The following is a 19654-nucleotide window of genomic DNA, read 5'->3' on the forward strand; positions in this document are numbered from 1 at the left end:
GGAGAGGAGGGGCGAGAGAGACTGGGCAGGACCGAGGAAGACGGGAGAGGAGGGGCTGGAGGGCGTGGCCGACGGAGATTGAGGGGGCGCCGGGGGGTCGCGGAGAGACGCGGGGGCTCCGCCGAGGGGGCGCGGGCACCTTAGAAAGCTCGTCTATGAGGTTCTGCTGCTCCACAATTTGAAGTTTCAAGAAGTCAACTTCTCTTTCGTCTTGACTTTGATCCAGGTCGTTTAAGGAGCTGGGTCTCCTGATGATCCCGGCCCTCTGTCTCTGCAAAGCCAACCAGACGCGGTCACAGGGGTGGGGTGAGGGGTCGTCGGGCGGCGGGGAGCCGGGGTCCTCCCTGCCAGCGGGCTCGCGCCGCGCAGCCCCGTCTGCCCGTCGGCTCGGGCCCTGGGGGCGCGCGCGGGGCGAGTCTGCACCCCCAGACCAGGCAGCGTGGGTGGCCCGCCTCCGCACACCCCGCCGCCTTCCGAGCTGAGCGTGGGAAGAAGGCATTTCTGCAGTGGGGTGCGGGGAGGGAGGAACCAACCCTCCCCTTCCCCCGCCACGTCGTGCTGAATGACCCTGGCTAAACTAAGAAGGGACACAGGAGACTGCACGTAGCGGAGTCTCGGGGTCTGTGCGGTGCTGGCCTGCTGGCTCCTTCCCCTCCACGCAGGTGGTCTGGGGCTCTTCCTACCTGGGCCTGAGATTTTCAGAGTCGGCAGATGCGGGGTGGAGCTCCTTCCTGGTGTTCGACCGGGCAGCAGGCCTGGGGCTGACCTGCCCAGTGACCTCCCCGCCCCGTTCTGCCCAGGCGGGTGCCCAGGACCGCTTCCCTCCAGTGCTCAGACCCTCACTCGCCGCCTCCTCTCCCAGCCAGCGCCCAGGTGTTTCCAGTCCCCGCAGTGTATGTGAGTCGGGGCGGGGGGGGGATCCAATGGTCAAGACTTTCACGTGAGAAGTGCAGTGGGTTGTTGGTCACTGCTGGTGAGCGTGAGCAATCCTCCTGGCCCCAAGGGCCAGGCGGGGCCCCTTACCATTTCTATGTTCTCCTGCGTGACAAATTTTAACTTGTTTTCCATCCGACGTAAAGTATGGGACAGATCTTCATTTTTCCGAGTGAGGCGTTTGTTTTTATCCAGCAATGGCTTGTACTGACTCTCAGCTTCCCTTAAGCGCTTTAACTGAAAGACAAAATTAATCACACAACATGATTTTAAGGGTAACGTGGAGCCAACAATCCCTGTACAGAGTTGGCAAACCGGCCAGAACATGCTCTGGCTCCAGCCAAGGGAGGTGGTCTGGGGCCAAGGCCCTATTTTGCCAACAAGAGCTGCAGTGGACTCGCCTGGCCCATGACCCTTCAGAGCCCTTGGAGAAGCTCCCACTCAGACACAGGTCACCTGGAAATTCCAGTGCCTGTGAGGAGTGATTGTGATGGCTTCACTGAGGCGGGAGGGCCTCACTCATCCCAGACAACACGCAGGACGGAGGGTACTTTTGCTCAATAATATGGAGCAGGGATCAACCAACCAGTGCCCGAGGCCCACATCCGGACCTCCCCACCAGCTTTTGTTCATAAAGCTTTATTGAAACAGCTGAGAGGCCTGTATGCAAACCCTGCCCTTGGCACCATCACTCCTCCTTTCCACAAGGAATTTTGGAGGTGGACGCCTTCTGCACCCCACCCCAGCAGTCATAGACCCATAGGATCCAGACCCGCGTGCCCCTGCCCCGCTGCCCCTCACCAGCTCGTTCCTTTCTTCCGACAACAAGGCATTTCGGTCCTCCAGCTTCCGAATGATCGCACTCAGCTCTGCAATTTTAAGTTGGAAGCGCCGAGCATCCTTTTCATCCAACTGCTGTTCCTAAAACAAAAATCAACTGCAAATAACTGTTCGTAGACACAGGCATAAAAACCTCTGCAAATCCCAGCGCACCATGGAAAAGAAAGCAGTTCTGCGTCATGATCGCCCGTGATTGCACATGGCAGGTAGTTGGGTGCAGACCCTCCCAGGGACAAGCGACCGATGGCTGACCACCATGAGCACCGCAAACCGCACGGTGGGGACAGAACGAAGGAGCAGAAATGTCCAGGATGTGCAGAGGTGGAAGGCCAGGGCGTACAAATGCAGGCACCGCAGGTGTGGGTGCCCCGGGCCTTCTCGGGGCGGCTGCTGGCTGCAGCTTTCAGGAGGGGTCTGCCCTGCGAAGGAGGTGGGGTCGCAGTTTCCCTGGTATGATCATGTGAGCACAGGAAAAGATGTTCAACTTAAGACTTTCAAAAGATGGTTTCCCAAGAAGTGTGCTCCCTCACACTGAGGTTCTATAAGGTCACTTTTGACACCTCTGGAACCTCATTCAAAAATCAGTGGAAACATTTTGATCCAGTTTCAGAATCTCTCTGGAGTTAACACAATCCATCAAGTGCCAGAGCAAGATTTAATCCAGTTAAGCCATTTATAATAAGATTATAAAAAATTATTTTCTATTCTTGAAAAGTCGCTGTCCTCGGGCTGGCTCAGCTCAAACATTTTGTCCTCAAAGCAAACAAATGCATGTCCGGGAAGGACAGAGGAATGGTTCCTCATTCAGCAGGTGCAGGAGAGGCTAGGGAGCAGGCCCCACAGGACCTGCACTGAGGTCCATGGAATTTAGACTCCCCCCACCCCGGATTACCCAGAACCACTCCAGAGGGCTCTGAATGAGGAGCAGCAATGAGTAATGAATGATGTCACAGCCCTGCGGCTGCTGGCTGTCCCCACACTGTCACGGCAGCCTGAAGGGGAGCAGAAGGGTGGCACGGTCACATGAAAAGCAGGTGGGGGTGACTGGTGAGGGTGCAGGCGATGGAGAGCCAGGAGCCTGTGCACATGGAGATGGAAGTAGTTCAGCCTCATCCCATCGCCCCCGGTGGGAACCAGGAACAGCAAGCAAGGACCCTTAGCCACCTGCAGGCCTGGCAGCTGCAGGTAGGCTCTAGCTGGAAGCCTTGGGGGGCCATGGGGGATGTGATCAAGTGAAGGCCAGTGCTGTGCCACGCTAGCCAGGAAGGAAGGAGACAGAAGTCTGTTTGCCCTCCGGCCAAACTGGAGAAGCCGAGGGGTCCGGGGTCAGCTGGTGGGCTGCAGACACGGTCAGCGTCCCCGGGGCAGGAGATTCTGGTTCTGGACTCTGGACCTAGGCTCTCAACTCCCTGGGGAGCTGCCTGAGCAGGGCCACAGAGCCGCGTGCAGCGCTGTCTGTGACTGTGTCACCGGGCAAAGCGTGGGGAGGTGCTTACAGGGCTTCCCGAGTGGTCTGAGGCGTCTCCTGCACCGCCTGCATAAGGAAGTTCCCGTCTGGGGCTGCCCAGGTGCCGATCAGCCTCTTTGACCTGGGACAGCTGCTCATCTAGAGCCTCTTTTTGAAGCTGCAGTCTCTGAGCATGCCCGGCTTGAACCCCTAACTCTCTCTCCAGCACGAAGACTGCTCTGTCTTTAAATTTTATCTCCTCCATCTACAAGGAGAACAGAACACAATCACACAGGCAGGCAGAGTACAGATCTGCAGTTACCATAGAAACAGGGGGAGGAACCCTTGGAACCAGCATAGGGAGGGTCCCCGTGGCAGCGGCCCTGCCAGTACGTCTCTGGGCTCAGAGACTGGATGCAAAGCAGGTCGCCCTGGACCAAGAGCCCCACTGGTCAGGCCGCAGTATGATGCCCCCACCCCGGACCCCCCCGTCCAGGCTGACCTCTGCTCTGCTGGTTCAGTTCAAGCTGGTGCAACTGAGACTCCTTCCTGGACTCTGTGCATCCCTCCCAGCATCCCTGTGCACCTGGCAGGACCACCCTCTTTAGTGCTGGACTGCAGGGGCTCCTGGTGGCGGCCACTGGGGGCTGGCATTGGCTGGCGGGTCCACAGAGCCCATCTCTGCCTTCTGCTGTGTGTTGGGCAGGGCAGGGGGATTCCCCGAGTTCCTTGAACCCCATCCATAGGAGAGTGTGAGGAGCAAGGTCCATCCTCCAACAGGGGGGCTGTGGGTATGAGAGGCAGAAGTTTCTCGGTGCCTCTTTCCTCTCCTCTCTGAGGGGCACCCAGCCCAGAAAGAGCCGGAGACACTGTTCTTGTTCTTCTGTACCCTGCCTCTCCTTGCGCCGAGGTGTGGACAGACAGCAGAGGTGCTGCCTGACTGCAGGCAAAGCTGCATTTTTAGTTAATCTTGCTTTGAGCTGAGGCTTGGGGGAGGGGGGTCTCCAGACGAGTCAACTCCAGACTAGAGGACAGGAGAATCTGGCCCACCCAGGCCTCTGCGTGCCCACAGGCTAGTGGCTGTGAGGGGTCCACGGCTCTCCCCATTCTCCCTAAAGTGCTCGGCCTCCTGACAGCTGCAAGATGGCCCTCTGCACGCAGCTGCCACCTGCCTCTGAGCCCCTCATCCGGGCTGCAGAAGGGGAGTGGGGAGGCAAACACACCACCTCCGCCCATTCTTCAGATGGACGGACTCGGCGGCTGCAAGGGGTCATTACAAATGGTGCTTGATTTATAAGACGACTCAGTTTAAAATGTATTTTCAAACAACGGAACAGGATGGGATACTTGATGCTTCCCTTGCTGTTTAAGGCTAAATAATCTAATAAATCAGCCATCTGCTGAAGTCAGCTTGGAAACAAAGAGATGAGATGTCTCATTAGCCCAGATCACAGAATTCACAGGCAAGCGATGAACTGAACAGAATAAAAGAAATCCTTAATTGCTAAATTCCCATTTACTGGAGCACATAGAAACACACTGAATTAGTGAAAACAAAGGGGCCAGTAAATATAATTGTGTTGCTAAGCGGCTATGTTCTGGGGTCTAATGACACTCACATTCAGACACTTAAAAACATCACTCTTCTTTCATCAGGAAACCAGAAAATAAGAGCCCAATGAAATGAGCTCTTTAAGCAGATGGTTTGGACCAAAAAGCAGACCTCCCTGAGACGTCACCCGTCCATGTCATGTGCTGCGGCCAAGTGGGGTGACCGGCTCACAAAGGAAATTCAAGGACAGGTGCTTTCACGCAGGGACAGGATTTGATTTTGCCAAGGTGGAAAGTCACTTTAAGATCAGCGACAGTGTCCCCCAGGGGGTCCTCCGAATGCCGTGGGGCCCCGCGCGCAGCAGGCAGCAGACGCCCAGGGCGGGGTCCTACAGCTCCCACCTGGAACGCCCATTTGTGTAGGGGGCATGCAGGCGCGAGATGCAGGCGCGAGATGCAGGCGCGTGATGCAGGCGCGAGATGCAGGCGCGTGATGCAGGCGCGTGATGCAGGCGCGAGACGCAGGCGCGTGACGCAGGCGTCCCGCTGCGGTGGTGGAAAAGCTTTGTCCAGTCCTGGGGGCCCCCACCTCTACAGGGAGCTCCCCCACCCCTCAGCCCCTCTCCCAGAGCTCCCCACCACTCCCCCCCTATAGCACCCACACACCCCACACACCCCACACACCCCCTCACCCCCATGAACTCCCCCACGCCCACCCCCTCCACACCCCTCTCCCGGTTACAGAAGGTGTATGGAAACCGAGGCAGCCCTTGGGGTGGTGTGTCCCCAGGGGAGGATGCTGAGGCAGGAGAATGGCCCTGGTGGAGAGGAAAGCGTGCCTCGCACACCCTGACCCGCCCCCTGCAGTCCAGAGCAGGCTCCGCACAGATGCACAGAACAAGAACCGCTATGGGGAGCCTGGGAACCTGCATTTACAGGACCCTAGTGGGTGCCCGGCTGGCTCGGTTGGTTGAGCATCTGACTCCTGAGGCTCAGGTCGTGATCTCCAGGTCCTGGGATCGAGCCCCTCGTCCTCGGGCTCCAGCCTCAGCGGGGACTCTGCTTCTCCCTTTCCTTCTGCCCTTCTCTCCCTTCATGCTCTCTCTCTCTCTTTCTCAAATAAAGTCTTAGAAAAAAATCTCATTCTGGACTGTTTGTCACTCGTGCATGAAAATACAACTGATCTTTGCATATTGATCCTCATCCTGAAAATCTGCTCTTTTAATGGTCCTGGGAGTTTTGTGGTGAATTGCTTAGGGTTTTCTACAGACTCATACCACCTGCAAAAAAGACAGTTTTAAATCTTCCTTTCCAGCCTGATGTGTTTGGTTCCACTCTTCCACCTTCTTGCCCTGACTCAAATTCCTCAGTGGGGAAAGAGAACCGAGAGAGGCCCCAACACGACGCAGAATCTCTTGCAGCCCGCCTGTCCGCAAGCCCCGTGAGGGGTCTGGGATAATGGGGGCACAGCGGCTGCAAGGAGCGAAGGAGCACAGCCCCTGGAGGGAACCGCAGAAAACTCTTTCAAGGCCAGTTTTCGTGGCTGCCCTCCGGGGAACGAGCCGCTGTTACGTGTCTGAGCGCGAGTGGGGCAGAGACGTGTTCGTTCTGAGAAGGAGCACGCTGGGGCATTCGGTCTATGATGGCAGAGAGGAAAAGCTGCACAAGGAGTTAGGAGGCAGAGTGAGGGGCGTCTCCGAGAAGCCAGGCTGGAGAGCAAAACTCGGAGGCCCGGCGCCTCGCCACCGGGCCCTCTGGGAGCAAGACAAGGAGGCAACAAGCATCTCCCGAGCTGGGGACTGTGTTTCCAGTTAGAAAAGGCTCCCGACCACCTGGCGTGTGGCGTGAACAAATGTTCCAGGGGACGCTCTGGGCGCAGAGGAGGCCCCGCAGCTTCGGGGTGGGGGCGGGAGGGACCCGGGGAACAGGGAAGGTCAGGAATCACATGGTTTCCACTTACTCACAGCTATGCAGAAGTTAAAATACAAGGCAGAGATGCCTTCAAATTCCTGATGGAAAGCTTCTGCAACTTATAATTCCCACCCCTGTTGAAGCATTGAGCGTGGAATAAAAATGTCATACACACAAAGTCTCACAAAATTTATCTCCCACGTTCTCTGTTTCTAGGATGCGTTTCGAGCACTTGTTCCACCAGGAGAAGACATCATGTATCAGAAAGAGGAAGACGCGGGAGGAGGTAGCCCAGGAGAGGGTGGAGGCCCCCAGGGTGGCGGGAGGTCAGGCTTGCGGCGGGCTCAGGGGGAAGCAGCCCCGCGCGGGCAGACGGAGGGCTCCGGGAGGGGCGTCCCAGGAACAAGGGAAATGGGCGACTGAACGTGTAGACTGCTCACGGCACAGATGCCCCTCCTGGAAATTCAGGGCTGAATTAGGAATAGGCACGTAGAAGATTAAGCAAATGAAAAAATGAATTCCAGGGGAAACAGAAGTATGTACAACAAAGGTAATACAACCGTGGGTTACTATGGGTCTTTTGTGAGTAACACTAATGCAGCAACAGTTGTGCAAACAGTGAATATGCACTTAAGGCGAGATAAAATTCCCAGCATCCTGTGGGACCCTCTCTTGCCCCCAAATACCCTCGGCTCGGGGCCCAGGATGCTGGCCCTGTGCTCTCACCTCCCCGGCTGGGCTGAGTTGGCCGTGGCTGGGCCCTGCCCCCTGGGGGCCACGCTGCTGTCCCGTGCTGTCACCCGCCCCTCCCCCAGGGCCCCAGCAAGCACCTGCCGTCGTTGCCACCCGACAGGTCTCCCCTGACACGGCCCACACCTTCCCGAATCGGCCCCTCACTAACAGGAGCTGAGTTCTCCCGTGAAGACCTGGCCGGGACAATTAGGGGTAAGCGGGAGCAGAGAGGTAGAGAGCCAGGGATCGGCGAGAGGCAAAGAAGAAGCAAAAATGGAGGTACCAAGAAGTAGAAATTTGGGGGCACCTGGGTGGGTTAAGCGTCTGCCCTCGGCTCAGGTCATGGTCCCAGGGTCCTGGGATCGAGCCCCGCATCGGGCTCCCTGCTCCGCAGGAAGCCTGCTTCTCCCTCTCCCACTCCCCCTGCTTGTGTGCCCTCTCGCTGTGTCTCTCTCTGTCAGATAAATTAAAAATCTTAAAAAAAAGTAGACATGTAAGCATGTTTTTGAGAATGTGGCACAAAATCCAGAAGAATCAGCCAGAAGAGCTGCCAGTACCTGCCCCTGGGGTGTCCACAGCAGGGTTGGGGGCAGCACAGGGACCTGCTGGCTTTGTTACAGGCGCTCGGCTGAGCAGACGGGGCCACAGGCCTGCAGATGGTGAATCCAAGTGAGATGAACAAAGGGGCCACGTGGAACCGGGCAGTGAGCACTGACCGCCCTGTCCCCCACCGTCCGCCAGCTGGTCACACTGGCTTCCCTCCCTTTCCGGGGCAGAAGAGGAGGGCAGGGGCCGTCCTGTCGTGTAAGGAACCCCACACTTCTCACAAGTGTGCCTTGGTGGCTCAGGGCAGCCTCAACACATGGCTTAGGGTTGGGCAGCACGGAACGGGGGACAGTCCGGGAAAGGAGGGGGGCCGTCCAGGTTGGGAGTGTTTGGCCCCCGTGTGCACATCGCGGCAGAGCTGTGTTTGGCTCCTAAGTCTTGCATTCGCCCCTGGGACGCTGGTTCGGAGAATGGCTGCACCCCTTTTGGGAAGTACAACATGGCGGCACAACCCGGGGCAGTCTCTGGAAACCAGAGCCCAGGGAAGGAGGGAGAGGTGCCCCGGCTGCACGGCTGAACGGGTTGGAAAGATTGCTGCACCCCATCCCAGGGGTCCTGAGTGGGACCAGCAGCAAAGCCAGCTAGGTCCTGACACAGCCCATGACAGGGGACACAGGGCTCCAAAGTAGAGCTCCGTTTCCCCCAAATTACTGAGGAGGTCCAGGCTCCAAGGGATGAGGAGAATCAGGCACAATCCCTCACAAACCCTGAATATCTCTTCAGCTTCTTCGCTCTGGGTCTCTGAGGACGTCGACGCTGCGGGTGCCAGCCACGGACAGCGGGTGTCTGGAGCCATCCCGATGCCCCAGATGAAGCTGCCAGCATTTGGCCATTCCTGACCAGATGATGGCAACTCCCTATGGTCCAGACGGAGTGGATACCTTCCCTTGTGGCACCGACATCAGGACAGCCTCGGGGGCCCATGACCTTCACCCGTGGGCCTTCTGGTCTCACCTCCTGGATCCAGTGAGCTCCCACACCCCGCATCCCCCCGCCCCCAGCGACCCCGCCAGCACCCCTCCCCCGCGCCCCGCGAGCACATACCAGCCTGCGGATCTCCCGCTCGCACTCCTTCTTGATGCGGGAGATCTCCTCCTGGTGGAGGTGATACACGCTCCTGATTTCCGCGGCCTTGATCTTGTCGGCCTGGACCGCGATGGTCAGCGCCTCCTCCACCTGCCTCTTGGCCCCCTTGAGCTCCGAGATCTCCTGCTGCATTTTTATCTTCTCCGCCTCGAACCCCTTCTTGGCCTCCTCCTTCGCCTCGGACAACAGCACGATCTTGGCCTTGTCGGGGGCGCCGTCCCGCAGGGCGTGCAGCAGGGCCTGCAGCCGCTGGTTCTCGTTGTCCTTGATCTTGATGACCCTCAGCAGCTCGGCCTCATGCTGCCGCAGTAGTGCTTCACGCACAGCCTGCAGCTCCTTCATCTTCTCCTCATGCAGCTTCGTCTTGAGCTCGGTGAGCAGCACGGCGTTCTTGTGCTGCTCGTGCTCCCGCACCTGCCTCAGCTCCTGGTTCTTCTCCCTCTCCACCCGGCTGACCTGAAAGACACGAGCACGCCAGTCCGTTGGTCCGGAACCCGCCTCTGCCTCTGAGCGCACCTAGGGACCAACGTGGGCAACTTTGTGATCCTTCCTGCAAAGCTGGGAGCTATCTTCCCTTCGAGAATGTCTCCTTGCGGAAACCGAATCAAGCCTTGCAGGTGGAGAGGGTGAACACACACGCCTGGGCGTCCGCGGGGCGCTGGAGGCTGGAAGCACCGCGAGCCTGGAAGGGAAGGTCACAGACATGTGGGTCCACAGAAATCTGCTCGGCTGCCGCACCCCTGGCCAGGCCTGACCATGCTGCGAACACCCGACGGCCACCTCGCCCGTGAACCACCAGGAAGAAGGTGCGGGATGCCCTTGGGCACAGGCCTCCAGCCCAGATGACGGGGTATTGCACTCACCTTCTCTGACGTTCTTGGCCAGTGGGGAGACCACTCTAGGCCACTGCACTCTCTGTCTACATGACGTGTAATGTCCAGATTTAGGGAAACACTCAGATTTTTGACTGAATCTCGTTTTCATCTCAAACATCAACCTTGGCTCAATGACCAAACCACCCGCACGTGGCAGGAAGTGGTGCTCAGAACCTAAGGTCGGGGAAAGGAGTGGCTGACCCGCCCAGAGTCCAGCGCTGCAGGTGGCCCTTCGCCTCGCTCCCCACCTCTGGGCTCCACGGCACCTCGTGTGGGGCCGGCATCCTTGATCCCTTCCTTCTCCCACGTGCCCCCCCAAACCGAGCTTCAGAGCTGGCTCCCCACTGCCGCCCACTCCTGGCAGCGTCCGACTCACCTCCCGCCACCCACTCTCCACAGGAGGAAGAGCCTGCAGGGATGAAGCCCCAGCCCAGCCCTCTCCTCTGCTTCCAGTGCATTCAGAGAAAGGGCAGAGCCGGGGAACCACGGCGGACGGACAAGCCCCACTATGCCTTCCCTGCCAGGGCCCCTGGCACTCCAGCTAGCCACTTTGGGTTCTTTTCCCCAGGGTGATAAGCTCTGACCCTCGACCCAGGGCAGGCCCACCGCCCACCCCCCAGACCATGGCCGGCAGCCCCCAGATGCCCAGCCCTGCCTCCACACACTGAACCCGCCACTTTGTGCCCCTTTCTCAGAACAACCCAACCCGCCCCCCAAGATGGATGGATGCCTTATTCATCTCTCTCTCTCGGGCTGTGATGTCCCTCTCCCATCAGAGCAAATGTCCTGGGACACACAGAGAGGGGGAGGCCACGTCTGCCGTATCCACGGTTACTTCCCCATCAGGATGCGCATGTGACCTGACTCACTCAGCTGGTGCTCCTGGCTGGTGGTCCGGTGTCCAGTGGGTCCACCCCGAGCTGCCTCGGGACGGCTCGGATCCCACAGTGCTGGCACAAATTCTAGTCACAGAGCTCTGTCTTTGGGCCTTCCAGGTCCCTGACGACTGTCCAGGCATCTGCTGGGCAATCAGGGTTCCCGCCAAAGAAGGGGGCTGTTGCTGAAGCCTAGCGCACAGGCATTTAGTCCTTTCCCATCGAAGATGAGCTGCCGTTTCTCCAGTTCAAGCTGAAGACATGGGAAAGCAAAATGTCGATGGTGGTTCTCAGTGGTGTGGGGGGGGCGATCTGTTCTCTTGGGGGGGGCCACTGCTGAGTCATTGCAGCCCCCACTGTGGGGTCAGGGGTCCTGCAGCTGGACGCGGGGGAGCCAGATGGCCTCTTGCATGGGAATCAGTGGAGGGAAGAGCCACGTTGCCGCGGGTGGTCATAGAGCAGGTATTTGTCGGAGCAGGAGGCTGGCAGGGGACTCTCAGAACCGGGCAGGGTTTGGTTCTGACGGTGGTCCAAAGTGGCTCAGAGACAACGGTGCCCACACCTGCCGCGCACCTGCCCTTCTGTCCAGTGCCTGTGACTGTCCCTGCCGCACGTGGGAAGGGCTGGTAAGTATGCCGCGGGCAGGTAGGAGCAATGGGCTCAGACAGCAAACGGTGGCCGGGGCCCCTTCAGAGCCCAGGTCCTCCACCACGGCCCCCGCGGTTACTGAAGAAAGACGCACAAACAAAGCACATGGCACTCCCAGGAGCCGCTCGCTCACCGCAGTTCTGAGCAAGATGCACTGAACGGGAAGACCAGCCCCGCTGCTTCCTTGGGCTCTGAGGTGCCCCACAAACGCACTGTGCTCCCACCTCTGCGGTCGGCCCCCCTGTGTCTCCCGCAGTAGGCTCTCCTTTCCCCTGAAGCTCCGCCCACACAGGCCCGTGCATTCCTCCCATCTGGTGTAGGCTGAACCGCCAGGCTCCAGGCTTCTGATCGACTTTCCCTGCGTAGCTTCCGTGCCTCCATCCCCTCACACAGAGACTCTGGTTCTCAAGGAGACCGGGGGTGGACAGGGGGAGAACATCCCATAATTACTCCTTTAGCCACGCGAGACTCGCAATCGCTCGGAACGTGGGAGCTGCAGTGTTCATGCCCTTCCCACCAGTTAGGATTCCCAAGAATGGTTGTTTTCCCCATTCCCTTCCCAGTTTGTTAGGGCTGTGCTGTGTCTGCGTGGTCGGCTCCCGTGGCCGTGGCACGCCCCACCCTGATCTTGGAGCTCTTCTTCTTTTCCTCAAGGAATTCCAGGGACTCTCTTCATTTTCTCGCTGCTTTGCCCCGACGAGGCCGACCAGGCCACGGAGCACAGGTGGTGGGGGCTCCCGTGGCCTCGCCATCCTCAGGTTTTGTTCTGAAAGAAGCTATGTTCAGTGCTGCCCACAGTTCTCGCAAAAAACGTGGAGCTGGTGACTGGGGTGGACCCCGGCACGACCCCCAAGTCCCACACCAGAGGAGGGGGCGCCGGCACGTAAGGACCCCCCACCCAGCCGGCCATCCAAGTGGCTCGGACCTGCTCCCGGCACACAGGGCCCACGGCGATGGGCGCTACTGTCTCCCCTCCTTGGTCAAGACCAGCTTCTACACTCAGGCCAGACCACAGCCCCACGAGGATGGCCCACGATGGGCCCGCGACCCACACAGGCACTCACGGACAGGGTGGCCACCATCCGTAGTCCTAACCGGACGTCCCTAAGAGGGACCGATGTGCTGGAACAGCAGAGACAGGCGCCGGGCCAGGGCGCCAGGGGATGGGTCTCCCGCCAGCCAGCTCCCGAGCTGGAATGGAGATGCGCCCAGAGTCTTACAAGCTGTTGCATGAGGAGCGTAGGCACCTGACTCGCGGGGTGTGTTAGCTGCTGAGATCGTGTTCCTGATTCAGACTGCTGAGAAAAGGCACGTCTGTAACAAGCCCACGCAGCGCAGCCTCGGGCCCTGCGGGTGGGATTCTGCGTTCAGACTGCCGAGCTGGGCAGGCCTGACACGCCCACCACGCGGCCACGAGTCCTGGGGCCTCAGCACCCGCTCCACACACGTATATGGTTGGGAGCAGCCATGATCCCTTACGGGGCCACAGAACGTTCACAGCTCTCAAATACTGGTTAACAAATTTTAAACTACGTGGGCAACAGTGCCACTGGGACCCGGCTTCACTGCTTGTGGGCACCTTCGGTCGTGCTGGTTTTCTACTGGACAGGACCTTCTTCTCTGACTCGGAGTCATCCTCAGGGGCGGGCTGTGGAGGACGAGGCGGTCCGCGTGAGGCCTGCAGCAGAGCAGGGGCACTCTCCTGCTTGTCCTCTCACCCGCCGGGGCACTGACCCACGCCAACAGCCGCACCGCGCCACCTCCTGATGATGGACAGGAAGGCCTTGCTTTGAAGAGCTGAATGCGCACCCTTATTTTACACGTGAGCTGTTTGTGGCCTTTGCTCATGTTAGGCCACTTTCCAGAACACTCTGTCTCGGTCCTTGTTCTTTCAAGTGACTGGCTCTAAGAAGGCAGCACTTTTTCCTCTGGCTCATTATTCTGTTCAGCTGTGGTTCTTCCTGCCCCGTTTTTGTCCGCAAAGTCCCAAGTGGCTGTATTCCTAGTGAGATTTCTGTGTCTCGCCTAACCAGGAGGAAGAGCCTGCAGCTTCCCCCCGGAGCCCCTCGCGCCCTGCGGTGAGGACTCAGTGTTTCTGGGCCTGGATGAGCGGAAGACTTTCCCATGGGAGGTTTGGAAACAACTGGGATTTGGGGATTTGGAGAGAGCTCCCCGTGATCGACTCCCACACCTTCCGTGGGTGTCACGCAGACACCACCACTCCCCTCGGACCCAGTCGGCCGCGGCTGCCCGGCCTGCAGTCCGCCCTCCGCATCCTTCCCTGCTTGGCCTCATCACAAAGAGGCAGAACGCGTGGTATTTCTAGACCCCTCACCTCACTGGGTCTTGAAAGACTGCAACCTTCACATTTTCCAGCACGACCTACAGTGAGAACTACACCGACCTCGTGGCCAGGACACCACTCAGTCTGAAAGCAGCCGTCAGTAAGCTCATGGTCCCCTAGAGGGTCCTGATCCGCGTTAGGACCCCTCCGCTCTCCCAGCATCCTGGTCCAGACAATACGTTATTGGGCCTCCGCTGCCCCTACCTGCACAGCCCTCCATGGCCTGACCTCGGGGCCACCTTTCCTGCCGCTGCATCAGGTGAGCCCTGTCCCAACGGAGCAACCCACAGACCCACCTTTGCCGGTTCCTTCCAGTCATTCTGGTCTCTGTCCAAGGCCACCTCCTCTTAGAGGCCCTCCTTGATTGTACCACCGCCAGCATGACTGCTTGCCTGGCTTTACCTCGCCCAGACACCTGGTCCCGTTCCTCAGTGTCTCCCTCCCCTGGGACACGGCCTGGGGGCACACAGGTGCCCAGTGTTTCCTGAGCAGCAGCCTGTGGCCTGGGGAAGTGGGGAAGCCCCTTCCCAGTTAAAGCAGAAGCCGCTTCCTGATAGCAGGTGTAAGGCTTGCTGTCCATTCCTCCCACCCAGTCCCAGGGGTGCTCGTGAGCTGGGGGCACAGATGTGGGCGGGACCCCGTGAGTGCAGGTCGTGGGGGCTGCTCTGTGCCCGGACTGGAGCCGAAGCCTTGGCATCATGGTGGAAACACGGGGCCTTAGGCACCATGCTTGTTTTTACCTCGTTGTCCATGGTCACCTCCTAATACTCTCCTCTGCTTAACAAACGCTGAGTTCTTTTCCACGCAGCTCCCACGAGGCCTTCCATGTCAGCTCCTCTTCCTGCCGAGCTGGCTCCCTCTTTCCAGAAGGTTCTTCACCAGAAATGGCACCACTTCAATCTCCCGACAGAGGGTGGGCAGCAGGAGAGTCCTGTTTTTATTTAAAGCATTTCATTCTTTACTGTCAAGTCTCCATTCACTCAAGTATCCCTCGTGATAAATTAACCATCAGCCTAAAATCCAAAGCACTAAGTTTGCGGCGGCTACGTTCACTGGCGTCTCTCCATGCTTCACAGGGACCTTCTCTACCCTGGCAACTGCCATCTGCAAAATGAGATGTTGCTGCTCCAGAATTTTGCGGGGAATTCCTGACGACGGGTGGGCGCCATGTGGGGTGTGAGCGCTCCTCGGCCTCGGCCAGCCTCCCACCACCCAGCCAGGTTTGCGGGTGGGGACGGGTCCTGCTGGCTTTCCCCAGACTTCTGCCGTGAGGTCCAGAACCAGGCCCTCCTCCTCAGGGGCTTCCAGAACAACATCTGGAATATGCTGAAAACCAGACAGAAATCTCCAATCCCACGGTCTGGGTCTGGTTACACAGATTTGTCCCGCAGTTGCAATGGTGACGTTAACTGTGGTACACGTAAAGATTTCAGGACCGGTAAGGACAAAGCTGTTGACAGTCGTGATGACTGGATTCGTGTTTCACATCCCCCACGTCAGCATGACCAAGGGTGGCCAGCACTGGTGGCATTTTGTGGTGAGGGTATTGCACTGGGTGAGCAGACAGAGGGCTCCCGGAGCCTCGGCGGGAGACACCTGCTCAGGATCCTAGGGGCATTTTGTTGACCGACCTGGCTGCTGGGGGAGACAGGAGAGTGCAGGCGGGAACTGGAAAGGGGCCTGAGGGGCGTTTCAACCCCCGAAAACCCTGCTCCCAGCTCGCCGCCCCCGGTGGATGTGGGGACGGAAGCTGTGAACCCTGGGGGCGCCTGGGTGGTGCAGACTCTTGGTTTCAGTTCAGGTCATGACCTCAGGGTCATGACATCGGGTCCCACGTAGGGCTCTGCGCTCACTGGGGAGTCTGCTTGTCTCTCCCTCTCATTGCTCCTCCCTCTGCACGCTCTCTCTCTCTCCAAAATAATTAAATAAATCTTAAAAAAAAAAAGGAAAGGAGAGAAAGAAAGAAACCATGAGCCCCACCGGCGTGCTAGGGACTGCTGAGCAGCTCCCGGAGCTGAGCCCACGTGGGAGCCCGCTCCGCCTCCCGCCCGTCCCAGGAGGCCAGCACCACGTCCTCAATCCTGCAAGGACGCTGGGCCCAGGGAGGTCCAGGCCTCTCAGCGGCTGTGGGGGAAGCCGGGCTTGGACCAGCCCCACGTGGCAGGAGACAGAAAGGACGGTGTGTCTGGGAGGGTCTAGAACTTTTCTCTTTGAATCCCAAAAGACAATGGCATGTGTTAGGTCTGGGTGGTGGGTACCCGCCTGTCTGACATATTACCATCTATAGACACACGCACGAGCACGTTTAAAAGAAAACAAACTAGAATGTTTTAATGATGCTTGGTGGGAAGGTGCAGTTCTGGCTTGGAAGTGGCAGTGGGAGCCCAGAGGTGGCGAGGGGGGGAGCTCAGGCTCAGAGAAGGTCCCTGGGTCTCAGTGGCCACGGCACCCTCGACTGCTCCTTCCCACCTTCTGGACTAGCAACAGGGGCTGGAAGGTGAGGAGACGATGAAGAACATTACCCTCTATGCCTCCTGGAGGTTTCCTGAATGTAGGAAATCCAACAGTCCAAGACTGGCACCTCCCTCGGGCCTGTGGGGCTCTGCTCCCTGCACCCCCTCCCTGCAGCACTGCCAAGAGCAGCACCTGGCTGCTGAGGCTGCGGGGAAGGCTGGCTTAGAGCAGCACCTCCCGGGGCCCTGGGAAGGGCTCCCGCAGGGCAGGGTGAGTCCCGCAGGGCAGGGTGAGTCCCCCAGGGCAGGGTGAGACCCGCAGGGCAGGGTGAGTCCCGCAGGGCAGGGTGAGACCCGCAGGGCAGGGTGAGTCCCGCAGGGCAGGGTGAGTCCCGCAGGGCAGGGTGAGACCCGCAGGGCAGGGTGAGTCCCGCAGGGCAGGGTGAGACCCGCAGGGCAGGGTGAGTCCCGCAGGGCAGGGTGAGACCCGCAGGGCAGGGTGAGTCCCGCAGGGCAGGGTGAGACCCGCAGGGCAGGGTGAGTCCCGCAGGGCAGGGTGAGTCCCGCAGGGCAGGGTGAGACCCGCAGGGCAGGGTGAGTCCCGCAGGGCAGGGTGAGTCCCGCAGGGCAGGGTGAGACCCGCAGGGCAGGGTGAGTCCCGCAGGGCAGGGTGAGACCCGCAGGGCAGGGTGAGTCCCGCAGGGCAGGGTGAGTCCCGCAGGGCAGGGTGAGACCCGCAGGGCAGGGTGAGTCCCGCAGGGCAGGGTGAGTCCCGCAGGGCAGGGTTTGGCTGGCGGCCGCATTTCTAACAGGAGTTACGGGAAACTGACGCAACAGCAAGGTCTGGAAACCGCAGGCTCGGGCCTCACCACCCACAGAATAAATTTCAGCTGTCTTGTAAGCCACGGCAACTGGGATGTCTGGGGGTGCTCTGGACGGGCGCTGGCGTGAACCCTTGCACACACGCACACACACACAGGCGGGCGTGCACACTCAGACCCAGCTTCCTTGCACGTGGCCTCAGACACGCAGACAAGGATGCTCACTGCCCGGCCGCTGTGCCAGCCGAACACTGGAAACAGCCTGGATGTGGCGGCAGGTGCAACGTGGGCAGGTCGACATGGGGGGAGAGCCAGACCCACTCCAGTGCTGCACGCGGAGCAGTTAAGAGACCAGAGCACCCAGTGTGTGGCCTGCTGTCATCTGTGCTGCGAGGAACCGCAACACGAGGGACTGGGGCCTTTTCTTTTGTTCCTTCTGAATTCTGTACCAAGAGGTCAATCTTCCCAGAACATAAATAACAATAGGGCCCGGGCTGCAGGACCTTGGCCGCCAGCCCCAGGCCCCTTGCACGGCAGCAAGAGGGCAAGAGCTCCACTGCCGCCCGCCTTGGGTGCTGGTGACATGCAGCGAGCCCACTCCCTCCCGCACCCCCACCCCGGGGCCGTTGCGGGACGGGTGGGCTTTGCTAAAAGTGCACATGAAGGAGTACCATACCGCTGTAGCGGGCAGGGTCTGCCGATGAGGCAAGTACCACACCCCGATGTCCACGTGTCATGCTTCTGAGCGTTGGACGGACCACGCTCTCCCAAAGGACCTTATCCCAGGGCTGACCCACGGCGCTCACGCGTCTGAGGCTCGGCCTGCGGCCGTGGTGTGGGAACTCTGTCCTGGGCCTCAGGATGTTTGCACCTTCGCCCCTGGCTCCCCCAGACCACATGTCTGGGCCTCTGGGTGCCGGCCCTGCTGACGTGGTGACCACCTGACCCAGAGCAAGTGCTGAGCCCGATGTTCCCTGACTCCCTGGTCCCAGCCGGGGCCCGGTGGCTCTGACTCTCCTGTGGGCCCACAGAGGAGGCCTAGCCACGGGAGTGCCACCTGGTCGCTGGGACAGCAGCCTATGGTATCCGAGCTGCAGGCCCATCCCCGGGGCTCCTTGAGCTACTCCTCCCCGGCACCCACGGTCCTGTTCCTGTCCCCTTTGTACGGAGCAGGGACCCTCGGCAGGAGGGTGGGTGACCAGCATGGGCCACAGGCTCAGCCAGCAGAAGGCACGTAACGGGCGGGCGCGGCCGTGTCCTGATGGACACGGAATCTGAATCTCATGTGATTATCAGCAGTCATGGAATATGACAGCACTACTCTTATGATTTAACCAGGCTGGGTCATGCGGCGGTTAGAGACCTGGCCCCGAACACCCCGACCCCCTCCCCCACCACCTCCCTGAAGGACTCTGAGCTGGGCAGGACTCCTCCATACCCACCGCTCACCACATTCCCAGGAGGCCTCGGGTGGGGGGTGAGGGCAGAGGTTCTGACAGAGAGAGAGGACCATGGGCCAGTGGGATGCCCCCCACCCGGGCCTGGCCTGGCACGGAGCAGGCCATCCTGTGACCAGCCCCTCACGCTCCTCCGGAGACCCCGGCACATGCCCCGCCTTCCCCACGGCCTCAAGGACCCCAAGTGCTGGTCGTCTGGGCGGGGCCGTCTCGGGCCTGCCCACGGGGCTCTTGGCTCCCGGCGTCCGCACCCCGGAGGGCCTGCCCCAGTGTTTCTGATGGCTCCAGGAAGCGCTAAGTCCAGCCTGTTTCCTTTATCCACACAGAGGCTGTTCCACTGTCACCCGCTCAGGGGACAATTCCCAGGATGGCGCCACTGGCCAAGGTCCCTCTGGGGGCCCAGGCGCTGAACCAGGGTGGTCCCCCACCTCCCGTCCCCCCATGCCCCCACTGCCGTCCTCCCAGAGCTGTCTGTCCCCCGTGGACCCTGGGATCAGCTGGGCAGACCCCGGGGCCCAGGACAGTGTGGGGAAGCCGGGAAGGGGCAGGGGCGGCAGGGGGCCCACCTTGCTCTTCTCCTGCTGCAGCTCGATCTGGATGTCGGTGAGCTTGGCCCGCAGCTCCTCGTTGGCGGCCTGCAGAGCAGCGAGGAGCTCCGCCTTGTCCCCCTTGCCTCGGCCGCCCGTGCCCTTCTTGGACATGGTGAGGGTGGCCCAAGGGGTGCCCGGGGTGGGCTGCGCGTCTGGGCTGGGCTGTCCACACCAAGCTCCAGCAGGTAGCGCCTCGTTGCGGCTGCGCTACATTTTCTCGCTCACCTGGAGAGAAAGCACACCTGGTGAGCAGACTGCGTCCTGTGCCCTCGCGGGAGCTTGGGCCGCGTGCGGCCTCGTGGGGCAAGTGGCGTCCTGTGCCCCAAGGAAGCCGTCCAGACTGCACGCCGGTCCCCCAGCCCCAGAGCGCAGAGACCTATGCCCTCCGTACGTCACCTGTGACGGGTCCCCACCTGTAGAGCAGGTCCCCATGCCTGGCACATGAAGAGTGCTTGGGGGTGTTCTTTCTGTCCCTTTGGAATAAG

General features: G+C 60.0%; 1 protein-coding gene across 20 annotated transcripts in view; it reads right to left on the bottom strand.

The window, feature by feature from the left end:
• The window catches only part of JAKMIP3 (Janus kinase and microtubule interacting protein 3), a 44836-nt gene extending 25556 nt beyond the window's left edge, over positions 1-19280 (bottom strand). For 6 of the 20 annotated variants that reach the window (XM_088020120.1, XM_088020119.1, XM_088020123.1 and 3 more), the window contains exons 1-6: positions 19146-19280; positions 9065-9562; positions 3270-3485; positions 1735-1854; positions 1024-1170; positions 140-271 (exon numbers count right to left, since the gene is read on the bottom strand). In XM_088020120.1, coding sequence (XP_087876246.1) covers positions 140-271; positions 1024-1170; positions 1735-1854; positions 3270-3485; positions 9065-9562; positions 19146-19280 — 1248 coding nt within the window. The remainder of the gene's footprint in view (positions 1-139; positions 272-1023; positions 1171-1734; positions 1855-3269; positions 3486-9064; positions 9563-19145) is intronic. The other 14 variants (XM_088020135.1, XM_028120001.1, XM_088020127.1 and 11 more) reach the window with 5 other exon arrangements.
• Between the last annotated feature and the right edge of the window lie 374 nt (positions 19281-19654).

The sequence above is a fragment of the Eumetopias jubatus genome, unplaced genomic scaffold, assembly GCF_037043125.1.
Source record: "Eumetopias jubatus isolate StellerSeaLion01/CBP00866 unplaced genomic scaffold, mEumJub1_p1.0 scaffold_17, whole genome shotgun sequence".
NCBI lineage: Eukaryota > Metazoa > Chordata > Mammalia > Carnivora > Otariidae > Eumetopias > Eumetopias jubatus.